This window comes from Perca fluviatilis, chromosome 6, assembly GCF_010015445.1.
Source record: "Perca fluviatilis chromosome 6, GENO_Pfluv_1.0, whole genome shotgun sequence".
In the NCBI taxonomy this organism is placed as follows: domain Eukaryota; kingdom Metazoa; phylum Chordata; class Actinopteri; order Perciformes; family Percidae; genus Perca; species Perca fluviatilis.
The window spans coordinates 18905515-18924264 of record NC_053117.1 but is presented as its reverse complement, the minus strand read 5'-3'; the positions used below and the strand labels follow the sequence as shown (position 1 = coordinate 18924264).

At 37.7% G+C, this 18750-nt stretch overlaps 1 protein-coding gene across 2 annotated transcripts; it reads left to right on the top strand.

Annotated features, from left to right (window-relative positions):
- The first annotated feature begins 5707 nt into the window (after positions 1 to 5707).
- On the top strand, positions 5708 to 14000 carry slc6a4b (solute carrier family 6 member 4b). 2 transcript variants are annotated; one of them, XM_039803873.1, is made up of 13 exons: positions 5708 to 5981; positions 6961 to 7095; positions 7293 to 7512; positions 7656 to 7794; positions 7906 to 8040; positions 9307 to 9410; positions 10437 to 10564; positions 10666 to 10778; positions 10987 to 11118; positions 11313 to 11412; positions 11535 to 11635; positions 12184 to 12351; positions 12444 to 14000. In XM_039803873.1, exons 1-13 carry the CDS (start codon positions 5756 to 5758, stop codon positions 12522 to 12524), a joined length of 1782 nt encoding a protein of 593 aa, XP_039659807.1. In that variant the 5' UTR covers positions 5708 to 5755; the 3' UTR covers positions 12525 to 14000. The 2 variants fall into 2 exon arrangements, with proteins under 2 accessions (XP_039659807.1, XP_039659808.1); XM_039803874.1 differs by having other exon boundaries at positions 5877 to 5955.
- The last annotated feature ends 4750 nt before the right edge of the window (positions 14001 to 18750 follow it).

Genomic DNA, 18750 nt, shown 5'->3' with positions numbered 1-18750 from the left:
CTTAAAGGTACACATGCAGAGCTCTCATCGCGTGGCACGAATGTCGATGAAACAGGCTTATAATTAAAGCAAAAACAGATCTCTAGCATTAAAATCAGAGTATGATCTCCATTAGATATAGTTGTACATTAAGAATAGTCGTCCACATCTTTCAAATTAAACTTCAATGTGAATAAGTTGGACTAAAAAGTCATAATACCGTGATCTACTTATTGTAATGTTATCTCCACAGAAATGTTATCAAGACCGTCAATACAAATAGAAAAACAAACAGGGACATATACATTATAATACATGGGGACAGGAGTCATGTGCTTGTTGTAGGTTTTCCTGACATGGAAACACTAGGCCTATATCTTCACGCCATCTTGTGGTCCAGATAAGGAAATACTGGGAGACAAAATCCTATGATGAACCAGATACTGTATCTTCAAAGATCTTTAAACCAATGTCTTTATCTGGTCAAGTCATTCAACACTTATGTGATTCAGCATCTATGATGAGCCGGAAATTGGATAGGCTACATTGCATTTTAAAGCAAATTTGCTCCACTTGCAGAGCACCTGTTGCTCAAGTTCAACACTTGGGGTCGAATTTCTGGTTTAATATCAAAAATAGAATAGTGATGCTGATAGACATCTAACTTTACTTCAGTGCTCTTGGTAAAGAAATGTCTACAGTATGCCAGGAAATTTTACAACTGCATTTAATCCTTTTATAAGATCTTTATTATCTACTATATATACTATACTTATTACCTAGTACTGGTTACACACGTTATATTGCATATTGTCAAGAAGATGGCGACTGTGTCATTTTTGAGTGTGTCCAAGACCCTAAAAGAAAACAATTAATTCCATATGAACTACACATTTTCAGCTTTAATCTAAATAAGAATCATTCTTCCCATCCAGCAACACTTTCACATTTAAGTGTGTATTGTATGAGTGAGAACATGTTTAGGAAAACCATCTGAGTCAAAATATGAGCAGGAGGGGTTGGTAGGTTTCAGTGTACCGGAGTGTGGAGTTTCTTTGGGCAATGGGTGCATTTCTGCCTGCAGATCGGATCAGGTAGATCAGGTGGTGAAAGGATGGAGGACATAACACAGGATGACAGACTGAGACCCCCCTCCCATAGTTTACAGAACCAACAAAATGCACATTCTGTGGATGAACATGTTAAGATTCTTGTCCTAAAGCTCTAAACCCTAAGTCCTAATCACTTTATTAAACATGATAATACCAGACCAAAAAACAATAACTAGACTAATTAGACATTCAAGTGCTATTTTGGGATATAACATATTATTTCAGAGCAGCAGTTTATGTGTCTTTTGCTGAGAACAAGTAGCCCTCTTCCTGCTTCTTTCTGAAAACTGTGCTTTGGTCCCAGTTTTTGCTCTATTTTCCTCACAAGCATCCTCTTCATTTCTTTGATGCCTTCCAGTCAGGTTTTCGACCACACCACAGCACTGAGACAGCTCTTGTTAAAGTCTATAATGACATGCACTTAAACACAGACAGTGGCAAAACTACAGCCTTAGTATTACTTGATCTCAGTGCTGCATTTTATACGGTCGACCATGACATATTACTAAACCGATTGGAAAACTGGGTTGACCTTTCTGGCTCAGTACTAAACTGGTTTGAATCCTATTTAAAGAATAGGGACTACTTCGTGTCTATAGGTAATTATACATCTGAGCATACAAATATGACGTGCGGAGTTCCCCAAGGCTCCGTTCTGGGGCCTTTTATGTTTAATATCTACATGCTTCCACTGGCTCAGATTATGGAAAACAACAAAATAAGTTACCATAGTTATGTGGACACACAAATTTACATAACCTTATCGCCAGGGGACTATAGTTCAATACAAAAAGTGACTAAGTGCATTGAACAAATTAACAACTGGATGTGCCAGAACTTTCTTAAATGAAATGAAGAAAAAACTGAGGTGGTTGTTTTTGGAGCAAAAGAGGAACGATTAAAAGTCAGCGCTCAGCTTCAAACGATGTTAAAATGTTAAAAACAACAGACAAAGCCAGAAATCTTGGTGTAATTATGGACTCAGACCTGAATTTCAACAGCCATATTAAGACAAAGTCAGCCTATTACCACCTTAAGAATATATCAAGGGTTAAAGGACTAATGTCTCAGCAGGATTTGGAAAAAACTTGCCCATGCTTTTATCTTCAGTAGACTTGACTACTGTAACAGTGTCTTTACAGGTCTCCCTAAAAAATAAATCAGACAGCTGCAGCTGATTCAGAACGCTGCTGCTCGAGTCCTCACTAAGACCAAGAAAGTGGATCACATTACTCCAGTTCTAAGGTCTTTACACTGGCTTCCAGTGCCTCAAAGGATTTCAAAATACTTTTGCTGGTTTATAAATCACTAAATGGTTTAGGTCCCAAGTACATTTCTGATCTGCTACTACGCTATGAACCACCCAGACCTCTCAGGTCGTCTGGGACAGGTCTGCTTGCTGTCCCCAGAGTCAGAACTAAACAGGGGGAGGCAGCATTCAGTTTTTATGCTCCACATATCTGGAACAAACTCCCAGAAAACTGCAGGTCTGCCGCAACTCTCAGTTCTTTTAAATCAAGGCTGAAGACCTTTCTTTTTGATGTTGCCTTTCTTTAAATAATTGTTAAATAATTTTTAATTAAGTTAATAATTTCTTATACTGAAGTTGCATTGTTGAAACTGTATGAAAATCTATATAAGAATATAAAGAGAAATTAAAAAGTAAGACCGGTGGGATTGGCCCGTTCTGGGAACGGCAAGGATTGCGGTGGATTACGTGTATAGTGCAACGGCTTATACATTGTCCCATACTAGCACCATAAAATCTCGTATTTGATCTTCTTTTATATTTGTAACTGTTTTTAACTGCTCTTTAATATTTAATTTCTTATACTGCACTGCAACTTTTATTCTTGTATTTTAATCGTTTTTATGTAAAGCACTTGAATTACCCTGTTGCTGAAATGTGCTATGCAAATAAAGCTGCCTTGTCTTGCCTTGCCTTCAACCCAGGATTCCCTTGCTGGGATGACTCACAATTTACAGCGGCTTTAGATAATGTGAGGTAATGGCATGCCTTGTCAAATGCCATACCAGGACTTCTGCCTGAGTAAACAGCACAGCAGAGCTCCTCTCTAGCTTGCCTTTGCTTACTTGTCAATGGTGGAAAACAGTATTATTTTGTATGTGTTGGTAAATTCAACACTCATAAACAACAGCATTTATTTACAGTAAAGAGTGAAATGGATAATCTGCAGAAACATAGACACGTCTGTGTGAATTGATGTTGTCACATTTCAGCAGATGATCAGAAAATCCTAACTCCAGTGAAGAGGAAAGTTTCATAAACTCACTTGTATGTGCTAAGTAGACCATAGAGATAAGAATAGTTTACAATGGGGCCAGCAGAAAACAAATCAAATCCTAAATTTGACAAATAACAGTGCTGTGTCATGTCCATATCTGTTTGTCTGTCAGCAGAGAGGGCCAACATGCACATGTCCATGTGTGATTAGACTCGACATGCTCTAACAGGCACCAGGGCATACGATAGAGGCTCCTGTCAGTCTGATGTTCTTCTGCCTGTGTGTGCCAATGCAGACTGACAGGATTGTATGTTAGAGAAGGCCAGTGCTATATGGTTTGTTGTTTTGTTGTTATGCTTTTGACCTTCAGGGGCTACCACACTTCGGCTGAGCAACCGCAGCCCTTTTCCTCTGGCTGATTGTTTACTCTTCCCTGTCCTAGCTCTGGCAAAGAGAAGACATCTGGAGGAATCTGAACTGTGCAAAAGAAGTCTATGTATCTTTCTGTCGTTAACAGTTAACAAACAAAAAATCTCCAGTTCACCATTTCCAAGCTTCAGGAAACGCAGCCAGACAAGAAGTCATGTAACATGACTGTTTGGTTGCCACTTGGCTCTTAGTAAATGACAATTTTATGATGGCGCTGGGTGTCTCTTGTCCTATATCTGTGTCATATCCATTTCCTAAAGTAACTTCATATGATGCACTCTCTCCCGTGTGACTGCTGCTCCCTGAATATCCAGTTAGCAGACTTTTCAATGTGCTCAGTGCTAAAAGCGGTAGATTTGATTATGTCTTTCTATTAGGTTTTTTTCTAATGATTTTTCTGTGATTCTCTACTACTACTGATTCTCTACTACTTCACCAAACTAAATTAACATAGGATCAGAAAGGCAAGATGGCTCAAGGTGCTATTATAGTGTTCTATATCCAACCTTTGGAAGTGCCTGCTTATTGGTTTGAACAGGACCATGACCATTTTACCAATTTAACTTTTCTCCAGCTTTGACCCACCTGTTTATTGCCTTTACATTGCTTTATTTATTTATTTTATCCATAGCCTAATGTATTTATTACTTTTATATTATATTGTGTTTTTTTCTATCTTGCTTTTGTCTTTTATTGTGAAGCACTTTGTTATACATAGAAAGGTGCTATAAATATATACTTTACTTTATAAAGTGTACATGGAAAATGAGAAATTGCAAAGAAAGACATGGAAAAAGTCCCCAGCTTTGCATTTAGAGGCCTGGCAGCATGTAGAAAAAGCTCATGTTAGAAAGCTTCAGGACAGCTAAATGGATCGTGTGGTAAGATTGTTTTCTTAACTGCTGTTTTCAAAGAATTAACTTTGAACCTCAGCTTTTAAGCCCACATGGATGAGAAGTCCTAAAAATGCTCAGACGTATTTACAATTCCACAACTGGGCAACTCCATCTGCTGGTGAAGATCATGTGATATGATTGAAAGCCCCAGGACAACCACCAAATGGACCTTGTGGTGAGATTGCTTCCTTTACTGTAATTACTGTTTTTCATATATTGTTCAAATTGTATCAGAATGTTGTTCAAAAGAATATATTCTGGTGTATATATAGGCTACTGTGATTGTGTGAAGATAGAGCTCTACGTATGCATCATTGTTATTGAAGGATGATAAACAGCAGACATAAATCTTGATAACCATTCATGTAAAATTAGTATTTACTTATTTCTGGGCAACCTGTTGATTAAACAAAATAAAACATATATTATGTCATAAGCTCACAGTTAGAGGCTTTAACACAACATTGACCAGTGTTTTTCCATTGAAAAAAGGGGCCTGAAACCTTATAGAAAATTATATATTCAGAGCCTCTAGTTAAATACTGGAATGTCCAATTCAAAAAGCTGGTGCTGTGATTGTGTGAATGTGTGAATGTGATTTGCAACAATAAAGTTGATTTCAGCAAAAGGTAACTGTGGTGAGCTCTGCCTGTCACATCATTGCCAGTGAAGGGTGATGATCTGAAAACCATTTAACATCAGCATTTACTTTTTGGACATCCTGTTGCTGTTAAATTTGAATGAAATGGGATATAGCTAAAAACACAATTCATTAATTATTTAGTGGGAAATTTTTTTTTAAAGTGAGCAGAGCTACAGTCCTGTCAGTTTAAACTCGGCTTAACTTACTCATGCCATCTTATTGATCAGCAATAACACCTGGGACCTCGAAATCAGCTTGTGCTTTTTGGTTGAAAGTGTGTTCAGGGCTGCTATCAGTAAAAAAACACTTCTGTGATCTCTCTTCACTAACAGGTATCCCCAAGTGTCCGCTGCAGTTCCACCAACTCCTCCCACTCCTCCCTGTCATCAACACAGGAGAAACATCCTCCTCTCTGTGGAGCTGCTCCTCTGACTGACTTTTCACAGTCCGATGCCCCGACAGGACTCAGCAGTCATGGCCGGCAGTCTGACCCACCAAGGCTCCCCGAGCCCCGGCTACAGCTCCAACAACGCGGTGCCGGTGCCAGTCATCACACAGACGGACTCCAGGGACAAATGGAGCAAAAAGATGGATTTCCTCTTGTCTGTCATTGGCTTTGCGGTGGACCTGGGAAATGTTTGGAGATTTCCGTACGTATGTTATCAAAACGGTGGCGGTAAGTAGTTTAGAGATTTTAAACCAGGCCAATCCAACTTCATTTCATAAATTAGGATTTGTGTAACTTGAAGTCTAATGTAAGGAGCCACTTTGCAAACACTTTTCAATCGATTCAATCTCTCTGGCTTTGAATTATTCAAAGAACAGGCTGAAGCTGCGCATCTGGCAGCAGAAACTATCCATGGTGCTGAAGTGCGCCTTCACAACACTAAGAAGTTTCTTTTTTAAACACTTTTCCTATGACATAGCCTGTATCTAGCCTACTCTTCTTAGGTCACTTTTCATAAAAAATGTTTTTTTTACAATACATGAGCTTCACAAAATTCAAACGTTTTATGAAGCTTTATTTCAATTTTTTTTTGTTAATACCCTTTTCTCTGATTGGATCAGACATTATGTTTTTTGTTTGGAAAAGGTTGTGCTCTACTTAGTCCTACTTTAACATCAGCAACTAGGGTCGGTTACATTACAGCAGCCAATCAGGTTGAAAAGCAAGGCAAGTTTAATTATACACACACCTTTCAACATGGAAATTCAAAGAGACGCAGACAAGACATAAAACGGCATTAAGACACGATTTAAAATACAATTAAAAACACATACCAACAGGATTGAAAAAGCATAAATAGAAGATAAAGAAGATTTAAAAACCAAATAAACGAGAGGAGAAGATTATATAAACATTTCGTTTTATAATTTTGTGTACGGAATATCCATGTTTTGATCAAATAAAGATTTTGATTCTTGTAAATCCCTATTTATCCCAAACCTTACACCGTAGCTTAATTAGCAGATGTAAAAATGAGGCCAATGAGAATTCTCATTTTTTTCACATTTTCATTCATTTTTCATTTTGTTATTTCTCATTCTTGACTTCATAATTGTCCTCACCTTGTCATTACACACCAGACAAACAGTCATCAAGACCTTTATATAAAAACCCTACATAACATGTACCCTCATGCATCTCTGTGCAGGTGCTTTCCTTATTCCCTACATTTTGATGGCCATCTTTGGTGGTGTGCCACTCTTTTACATGGAGCTGGCACTTGGACAGTTCCACAGAACCGGAGCCATATCCATATGGAAACACATCTGTCCCATTTTCAAAGGTGAGGCCTCACACTGCGCTGCTCAACAGCAGATATTCAGATAGTTACCTTGGGTAATCTGTGACTCAGTGATAGGGTTTTCATTTGAATCTTCTATTTCTATGTTGTTCATGAGTAATTTGATCACTGCCCCAAAAAGAGCCAGTGAATCACTATAGAGCCATTTCACAGGTGATTTTCCTCCTCTTCTGTTTCAGGTATAGGATATGCCATTTGTATCATCGCACTGTATGTGTCCTTCTACTACAACACCATCATTGCCTGGGCCCTCTTCTACTTCTACTCCTCTTTCTCAACCATCTTGCCTTGGACAAATTGCGACAATGTGTGGAACACCCCCGACTGCACCAACTATTTTGGCATTGACAACGTCACCTGGACGAATTCCTCAAAGTCTCCGGCAGAGGAATTTTACACGTAAGTGCATGTAAGTGTGAGTAACGAAAAACAAATATATAAATAGCTTAACAGTAATACTCTACACAAATATTGTCGGCTAGTGATTTAGTACGGGAAATGTTGTCTTGCACGCTGATACTGTGGATGTTTTATCATTACAGGAGAAATGTCCTTGAGATCCACAAGTCATCAGGGCTGAGAAACGTCGGGGGTGTTCGCTGGCAGTTGATGCTCTGCCTTTTTCTCATTTTCACCATCGTATACTTCAGCCTCTGGAAGGGCGTGAAGACTTCAGGAAAGGTAACACATTGTAGTTGCTTCATTATCATCATAGTATAGAAAATAATGTGTATCTTCCTTACTTTAATCATACATCTATGATCTCTAATTTATCTCTTTCTTCCACACCAGGTTGTGTGGGTGACCGCCACCTTGCCCTACATAGTGCTTTTCATCCTGCTAATTCGAGGCGCCACTCTGCCAGGAGCCTGGAGAGGTGTGGTGTTTTACCTGAAACCCCAGTGGGGGAAGCTGCTGGAGACCAGTGTGAGTTGTACAAAGTTGTCAGTCAGTCAGCTGGTTTGTCAGAAAAGGTTACAATTCACTCTTCTCTAACAAGAAAAGCATGGTCATACATCATATGTTTGGTCCCTTGAAAATTATGTACTCTTAATTTAAAAGATCCATATCAAAGCAAAATTCAATTCAACAGTGAGAAATGAGATAGAAGATGAAGATAGAAAAGAAATAATCTTAAATACATAAATACATGCAGATATAAATAAAATGAGGAAATTTAGTTTGCTCCAGGTAATGTGGAATGATTCATCACTGCATGCTGGTTTAACAACAAAGAAATGTTGCTTCTTAATGCGTATGTTATTTTATTCCATATATTTATTTTGACAGATGTGGACATGTTTTTTCAAAGCATATATTATTCTTAACAGATATATCTCTTTTGTCGACCATTTCTTTCAGAGAAGTTTGTATGGTTAATGCAAAACCAAATTTAATGATATGCTCCATTTCACTGTGTATAACTTCCCAAAAGGACTCTCTGGGCAAGACCAGAGGATATGACTAAGATGAGTTTCTCCACTGCCAACATTTAGGAATTCTTGATTCATATTTAATTTGCTGCACTGGTGTAATAAAATAATACATCTAGATCTTCCAAGCATGAGAGGCAATAGTTTAATATGTACCTTCATTCCTTTTGACCCACAGATCCTTGATAATCTGCCTATATATATTTTTATTTAGATCTATGAAACATCCTCATTTTCCTCTCCAGCTCACTGCGGTTGTTTGCTAAACATGTGTGAGTGCTTTGGTTTGAAGAGAATATGGATGAGATGAAATGAGATGCATAAATAAGCCACAGAGCAGGATAATAAGATGCATAATTGGTTTAGATTTTCTGCCCATTAACAAAGGCCTCCCTTTCTGTCTCCCTCACCGATATCCAACGCTGCCCTCTTCTTTTTAATGCCGAATGCGTGCTGCTCTTTAGATCTCCCTGCGTACAGCTGTGCGACAACTAGATTTCTATACGACTGACACAACACCTCTTCTGCTTGGCAAATTATACTAAAGGATCAGAACACACAAATAAAAAAGGGAATTTGAAGATATTTATTTCATTTGGAGGGTGACTTAAATAATGAAAGGAAAGACCTGGCAGAAACTGGTTCTAATCTCTGTACAAAATACTCTATTTGCATGTTGTTAAATGCAATAGCAACCTAAAGCATCCCAGAACTTGAAGTCTTAGAAAGTGTAATGTCTGTAATGTTCTGCCTTTTTTAGGTTTGGGTGGATGCTGCTGCTCAGATATTTTTCTCATTGGGGCCCGGGTTTGGGGTTCTCCTGGCCCTCTCCAGCTACAACCCTTTCACAAATAACTGCTATCGGTAAGAGCTGAGCTTTAATCATGTGAACCTACATTTGTGGCTTGAACACAGCTTAATAACCTGCTGTTGACTTTAAAGATTGAGTTTAATAACTGAAGTGCACAGTCCGCAGTACAGAGCAGCTGTGGGATTTATGCCCATGCATGAAATAAGACAGTGTGGTCGAGACAATGTTATTAGAGGCAGGCGTGGTGAATACTACATGTTGAGCATAAATGCCAAGCTGTACACAGGAGATTAAACTGTACAGTATGACTAACAGTGGGTGGGTGTTGATGTGATTAGTAGAGCAGAGTGGAATGTGAGGAAATACACAGATCATGAATGAAACTGGATGCTGCCGTTTCCTGAACCATCAAACATATTTCAAACACATTACAGTGTGATAGTGATGTTTTTCAATACTAGACTTCCAGACCCATTTTTGTTTTTCGATTTTGTTTTTCAATTTAGTTTTTGATTGAACAAATATGGTGTATAAGCATTCTTTGCCATTCAATTGTCTTCTTTATAACAATAGAAAAGGAAATTTAAATTGCAAAGTACCTGACAAACCAATTCTGGCTCCAAACATAAAAAAAAAGAAGAAATACTTACAGGAAGTCCTTTGGGACCATGAGTTGTAAAGCAGATGTTTATTTATTTATCTAAAACACTTAATGAATAATTCTGTCAAGGCTGCCTTCAAATGGAAGATTTTCCTTTACTGAAAGCATTCTGCCGATTGACGCTTGTTTATTCATCCAAAGATTTGTTACATCTCTAATGAACACACAGCAAACATCCTTCAGTAGAGTATTGTTGCGAGATGTCTATGGTTGCTAGCCAGGAGCATCATCATGTGTCAGACACAAAGCTGAAGAGAAAATATAAAGGAGCTCATCAAACAAAGGTCGGAAGGGTCAGCAAAGTATTGAACAGCTTTCCGCTCAGACAGCAAGACAAATTTGGTTGAAAGAAGAATTTTATGAATGACAATTATTATGCCGCGTATCCTTGAACAGGGTTTAATTTCTTCCTCAACAGTGACGCCATTGTGACAAGTTTGGTGAACTGTCTGACCAGCTTTGTGTCAGGGTTTGTGATCTTCACAGTGCTGGGCTACATGGCAGAGATGAGGAAGGTGGAGGTGGAGGATGTAGCCAAGGATAAAGGTCAGCGAATTAGTTTTATATTTAAAATCATGAGAAGGCTCTTGGTTATAAATCAAATGCTTACCCTGATCTCTTCATTTTCAACATTTTCATGCTTTCAGGACCAAGTTTACTCTTCATAACATACCCAGAAGCCATTGCAAACATGATGGGCTCAACTTTTTTTGCAATCATCTTTTTTGTGATGATGATTACGTTGGGACTGGACAGCACGGTAAGAACTGGGAACTCTGGATGTACATGGTGTCCACACGGCCACTTTATGTATAACAGAAAACTATTCAGCTGGGTGCAGTGCTGTAGTGATGATCATTTTACTGACAAAAAGCATATACATGAATTGAATGGCTTTAATATAGCTACAATATAATAATGTATATTTTAAACTTTCTTTCAATAACAGCGTTCTCTGTGTGTTTCAGTTTGGTGGGCTGGAGGCAATCATCACTGCTGTGTTGGACGAATACCCAGATCATCTTGCTCACAGACGTGAACTTTTTGTTCTGGGCTTGGTAGTTGTCTGCTTTTTGGGCTCTCTAAGCACTCTTACAAATGTAAGTTCTTCACATTTTAAATGAGTTGAACCAAAGAGAATATAATGCAACCCCTTGTTAGTTCAAATAATTATCTTCAATCACATTTACAGTAAGGTTTGGGTGGTTGTGGATACATTGTAGTGAATTAAAAAGTGGCATTTACAGTCTGATGAAGGATTATGTTATTAGTCAGTGTACAATGTTATTGACAGGGTGGTGCCTATGTGGTGAAGCTGCTGGAGGAATTCGGAGTAGGATGCTCCATCATTGCTGTGGGTTTCCTTGAGGCCATTGCGGTTTCCTGGTTCTACGGTAAACAAGACATTATTATCGACTGACTGGTATTCAGCGTCTTTCATCTGCAGTATCAAATGATGACCCTCAATAATCAAATGCATTGTTAGCGTATTAAAAACTAATTTTGTTGCTTTCAGGAATCAAAAGATTTAGCAATGATGTTCAGTCCATGCTGGGCAAATCTCCAGGATTATTCTGGAAGGTGTGCTGGGTTGCCATCAGTCCAGCATTTCTAGCGGTAAGATATGAAATATTCTGTGTCAGTTAGCATATGTCCACAATGCTAACATTTACTGAGGTTATATAAAAAGCACAAGATAAGAAATATCCAACCTGTAGTCCTTAAATAAGATCAAATAAGCATCATTCATTTAAGTCATCCAAGAGATCAATGGACAAAAGTGGACCAGGACAAAACAAGCTCTGTGTAACATCAAAAGACTACTGGACCAATGGCCTTTGAAGACCTAACAGCTGACCCCCGCTCTGTAGATTAAACCCTCCTCTAAGTGAAATATCTTCCTCAAGCTCAGGCAAATGTCAATTTCCCTTCTCAACATACAGTTTAATATCCTTTTCTCTTATTTGAATCCATCTCTCTGGTTGTCTTCCTGTTGATATTTTGCATTATTACACTATCATGACTTCCTTTATATATTTCTATGACATTGTGTGGAAGTGTGACAGATATATAACCTTTCCCCAATCCTATGTTAGAATACAAAAGTTACATTTACATGTGGAAATATTAAATATGGAAATGTTATGCATCCCATCTCTTCTCAGTATATTATAGTGAGCTCCCTGCTGAAAGCGCCGCACCTCACGCTGTTTGACTATAAGTACCCTGACTGGAGCATCACAGTGGGATACATGATTGGCCTCTCATCCTTCATGTGGATCCCCATCTACATGGTCTACAAGCTGGTGTGGACCCCTGGATCTCTCAAACAGGTCAGTGGATGACGGAGGAAGTGTGCAAAATGCTGCTCTGACACATTTTCCTTTAATTTAACTTTAACTAACTTCTGTCTGGTTTTCCACAGAGGTTGGCAGTTTGTCTCAGACCAGAGAGGACCATACCAGACATCCACGCTGACAACCTCAACATGGTTATTGTGCCATAGAAAGAATAACACAAGAAAAAAAACTGCTTGTAGTTTCTATTCAAACCACAGTTTTAGGTTATTATTTGTGACTGAACTGGAACATCTGACATCACGACTGTTACCTGCTGATGATGTCCAACATGTCATCTTTCACTGCAAATGTACACTCTGTAAAATGGTAAATGCTGCTAAATTTGTAATTTAGGAGGAACTGAGATAGCAATACTCATACCTTACTGTGGTATGTGTGTATTCAGATTTATAATATGTAGCTTCACCTGTTGCCATTTTTCAAGTGTTGCATTTGTGCGGTTGTAAGAGCCAGTAGCGATTATTTAAACTTAATGTTCTGCTTTCCCCCTTAATCAGCTGTCTTTATCTAACGAGAACAACATGCCAAGGAAAATAAAAACATGTATTTCCATATGTAACATTCAGCACATTATTTCTATTGCATGGGGCCAATTTCTCTTGTTAAGTTGTGTATTTTTTGTAGTTTGTGAAAGTTAGATGAAACAATGGAAGTATTGCACTTGGAGCAACAGTGAGGTTAGTACAGTTTTGGCAGCAGCGTTTAGCATGTAATTTCATGTAATAAAAAAATGTATTCAGTGGGCTGTTTATCCTCTCAGTGGACAACATACTCTACAATTTTCAGCTAATGTTTTTCTTACCAGCTCTGCTGTATTTTTGTGCCATTTTGAACAGATATTGTGTGTTTTGTTGGACCTAAGTCTAAGCACTTTTTTTTCTTGACAGACAGGTGAGAGAGATTAAATAAGACCATACCTAAATCAGTTTGACAGTAAATTACAGGTCCTCCTTTATCTTTTGCCAATGATGTATTTCATATTTATACAGTAGATCTGTAATACAGTGCTTGTATAGGATTTCACACCAGCTGCTGGATATGTCTTCTAAACATGTTCTGTTTTTCCCTACAAGTGTTTGTAATGGAGATACGTGAGGCACTCAGACAAAGACCGAATTTAATTTAATTAATTAATTTAGTATGTTGTTTTAGAATTGGCATTATAGAATGCAGAGCCTATGTACTACATGGAGATAAAGTACAATATGTACAGTTGGACTATGTCCAACTGTAAATATTTTGGTTCTTCATATTCAAAATAAATTTTGATCTTCATCTGGAGGCCTTCATTTAACTACAGATAGCCTGTTTTGCCTTAATCTGCCTAAATAATACACTGTATGTAAAAACATTGTAAAGGTTCTATTAATATTGTGCCTCTCCAATGTTTTCATTCTCTAATTTAAGACTGATCAAATACTTTTTTGCAGACACACAGCATATCACTTGTGTCTTTGCTACATGTTAAACCTATCTATATGCGCTTTATACTTTATTTATATTCAGAGAATAATGTGATGAGCAAGGTGATGATTGTGATTTCCATCCTTTTCAACCTGGTTTATGTACTAGTCAGATGTGTATAAACTAATCATAGTGTATATTACACATTTCATCCTGTGCTTCTTTTCATTCCTGGAGGTTAAACATGATTATAAACAAACAAACCAAACAGTATTTAGAAAAATTCCACTATCTATATTACATACAAATTAAGACTTAACGCACTCATCTCACATTGAAACTTAGAAAACTGGGTGCTGGATCCTTGGATAACAATGTAATATTGCCATTCAAGTCTTTGTAATGGGTGGCAACAAAAAAAACTATTAATTGGAGTGCTGTCCAAAGTACCTTTATATATTAATATCTATATTACAACAGGCACTGTATTTTTTTCTGAATTGTAAATGTGTAGCAGGCCATATAAGAGATTTGTTCTTGTAAATCTACATATGGTGATCTTCAGGTCTTTGTAATGGCGGTTACTGCTCACCTCTATTAGATATTCTAATTAACAAGCTAATTTACAATATCCAGGATCCATCAACATAAGGGAATAGAGCTACACACACACACACACACACACACACACACACACACACACACACACACACACACACACACACACACACACACACACACACACACACACACACACACACACACACTACAGAGCTTTACTTATTCAACTGATCTTTATAACTAGGCCCAATCACTTTAAGGACGATAGGTATGAACGTATACGAGAGTAGAAAGTGCTTTGGAACATATGATTCCCCCATTGAGCTGCTGGTTGATGGACGTGCAGATCAAAGCCCTTTTGTGTTACTGAGTGTTCATTGAAGTAGAGAACAGGCAAGCACAGGAGACACATAAAAAAGACACTGCTAAATAGATGGTTTCTTCTTTACCTGACATGAACAGCTCGACAGGCAGTGTTAAGGAACAAATGACTGAAACTGTGTGTATGTTGCAGTGCATCCATTAATCCTGACAAAACACAGTGCAAGGGAGGAGATTAAAAGAGGAATTTCAGCATTCATACAGTTTGGTCTGTATACTGAAACATTCTGTCAGAACTATATATATATATATATATATATATATATATATATATATATATATATTCTCTGTCAGAAGTGACTGTTATGACTGTGCTCCGTTTCAGCCCAGGCACTCTGTAAATTCCACTAACACAACAGAGCAGAAACCTGAATGTACAGGCATTATTTCTTCCTTTTAGTCACATCAGGATACAGGTCGCAATATGTGGGTTTTTTGGGTTGCAATAAAAGTGCTTAAAAGAATCAACGCCTATTGTAGATTCTGTACTTCAGACCCCTCACTTTGCATCGTTTAAATGAAATTATGACAATCTAACCTCAATTACAGTAGTAATGAGGGGCCAAAAGATAAAATATATTTATAAGCTGTCAGAGAGCCATATTGTTTACAGTATATCATGATGTATCTCCCCTTAGTATCTCTGGGTGTATTAGACTGATTTATGGCAGTGTTGGATAATCGTATAATCATTGCATCAATGTGCTGATTTGTCTGGCATTTCATTTGCTGGATTTTCTCAATTTCATGATATTAAATGACATATACTGTAATAGAAGATTTAATCTACATCGCCAACCCCGACTAGAAACACAGTGAAGAAGATGCTCATTAGTTCTCACATGCAACTTAGGAGTTTTATAGGCCAACCAAACCTGCAATAAACAGTGGGTGGAAACAAATTCACCTGAGTGTACTGTACACAGAAAGATGGAGGTTACATTTGAAATTAGCACTCTTTGTCATCAACCAATCAATTAGGAAGAAGACTAATAAAGCCATAGTAGTGGATCACTGCGGTGCTTTGAACTGAAACTGTTGGTATGAGAGCCTTATTGACTGAATATTCAGGTTACTGTTATGTATAAGTTCAGTGTGCTGTATGTAGATGAAACAATCTTTTGAGAGTCATGATGTAATGACATGAACACATCAAGTAGTTACACTCTGATTATGTAATGCTCCCGTACATGTGCGGTCATGACAATGTTCAAATCCATTGATGAATCAACAGGAACGTATACACGAAAGATTACGTTTATAACTAAAAAGAGTGCATTTCCTTATTAAGCTAATTAAAAGTCCATTCCTGACTTAGGTCATAGCATATAAAAAACAAACAGTTTTACTCAGTTTAATGCCTTTGGCAGCATCTTTGAGTTCATGCTGTAATACAAATATTTTCTTGTTTTGATCAATTTATCTATGAAGCCTCCCGTTTTAATTTCAAGCCACCGTGAGTGACATTTCCTAACATTCATTAAGCTTCCCTGGCATATAATTAAGAGCCATAAGTGTTTGGTGTGCACTCGTAAGTTCTATGGAGGATGAAGGTAAAGGCCATATACATCAGTCATGCAGAGTAATTATATAAGGATATAACCGCAAGGAGCTTGACCTTTATATCTATTCTTCATTGCTCTATGACATTTCAGAAATGGAGAAACGTGATGGTGGCCTCCCACTTGCTAAATGGATACCATAAGAGAAGAGATTTTATACACTTTGTATTTCCACACTCAAACTGGAAAGACCTGAAGCGTTTAGTACCCTGGAGCAATCAGGGCTGAAGAAAGGCCTAAACTGTTTACTTCCAACAGTGGAAGTGTGTAATTATTAAACTGCTAGACCTAACATGATTAATCAATTCTCAGAAAAATACTAATTATATAAGTAATTTCTTAAGCAAAAATGTCAAAGAAATTAATTGGTTCAAGCTTCTCAAATGGGAATAGTCCTGTGTTCTTAGTCCTCTATATATTAGGGTTTGGGGCTTGTCAGTTTGAGCTATTACAAATGGTGATGGGCATTTTGTGACATTTTATATATGTAACAATTCAATGAGAACATAAACTGCAGGTTAATCAATTAAATGAGACATTATTTGCAGCCCTACAATCAAATATGAGCAAACCTATAGATATTTTCAATTGATATTGTGTATAGGGTTATTTTCATCATCAATCATTTGGGTCATAAAATGTAAAAAAATGTCACAATCACAGTTTTCCAGAGCTGATGGATTTCTTTTTTTTTGTCCGACCAACAGTCCCAAACCCCTAAGTTTACTACTATAACTATAACTGTCATAGTGGGCTTACCAGCACATTTGAAAAGTCAGAACCAGTGGACTTTGGGCATTTAAAAAAAGTATAATTTAGTAACATTTATTTTACAGTTCCCTAATTTCAGAATAATTTTCAAGGAAGTTTTCTGGAAATATGTAATTTGGTACTAATTATGAGGTAAATATAGAGAAAGTGTCCAGTTACACTTCTAATTAATACATTCCAATTAACCAGTAGGCCAGATAAACATGCACAAATTTGAAATGTATCAACAAGCAAGTATACATTTCAACATTCATCAAGAATTGACCTCCAATCCAATCCAAATATATTTATAAAGCACATTTTAAAAACAACGGTTGACTAAAGTGCTTTAGCCTACCATCAGAGAGATCAACAGGTAGAATACAGCATACTTGTATGTAGGCAACTTCTTCTTATTTTATTTTTTTTTATTTTTATTTTTTTTTAGAAAATCATTGACTGGTAAAATAAAGTGTTTCCAAAAATGATTTAAATGATTAACCTCTAAATCTCTAAATAGTTGTCAATTAACTTTCTGCCAGTTGACATATCGATGTATCAAACGTTTCAGCTCCGAAAGTCAATAAAATAAAGCAACGGCTTTAGGACCCAGATCGTACAGCGGAAGAAGAAACGCCTCATTGTCATCATCATCATCATCATCACCATCAGCATCCTCCACCGCTATGATGCTGCATCTCATCCCACAAGCTCTAATCATGTGTTTCAGTGTGTTAGTTAACGGACAACCCGAGGACTTCAAACTGACCGAGAGAGCTTATGTTGTTTTACAGAAGCAGAATTTAGGTGAGGACTGATGTCAGACTGTGGAAACTGATGTAGCCTCAGGCTACTGGCTCTTGTGAGGTGTTGAACTACACTTCAAAATCGTTTTGTCTTTATTCTAGAGTGACAACTATAGGCCTACTCATGAAATGGAATACTTAAAACCAGTAATAGGCCTACCAGTTAATCCATCATTTGTATCTATCTGGGGCTATATTGGCGGTGATCGGCTTGTGTTTTTGTCCTCACAGTCACAATGGGGACTGTCCTCGCAGTCCTGCTGGTGCTAATGATCATCATGGCTGTCTGTGTCTACAAACCGCTGTCTCGTCGCTGAAACTGGCCCGAAACCTGGAGGAGATAAAGACCGAGAGACAGAGCTGCTGTCCACCGGGTGCACCGAGCTGCAGCCCCGGTGCCTCAACCGGCTCCGGCCCGACGGGACCAGTCTCTGGGGGGAAACCCAGCTCTGCCACCACAGCTACCATTCACTGAACGTTAACACCCATACTGCACTATTAACTGGGCTTTTACATGCGATGAAATCAGATTATATAAAATGTATGTATACTGTATGTTTGGATGCATCAGACGATCACACATATTTTGATATTCTGTAATTCCTTTCTTGTATTTCTTTTGTTAATTACGTCTGTAAACAGAGGGGACATGGTATCGATATAAATTATTTGCCTAATTTAACTCCCAATAATCTGGGCTATTACATCTATTATAAATGTGTCACATTTTAGTTGTATTTATTTATTTGGACTTTACACCTTAAGGAAATGCTGTATTTAGGTCTCCGTTTTTAAGTTCAAATGTCTTATTAGGGTTAGGGTTAGAACCTGTAGTTCTGCAACCATTAAATACATATAAGTGGGATTATAAAGTGAAAGAATTGTCACCATTTCAGTTTCTTTTCTCT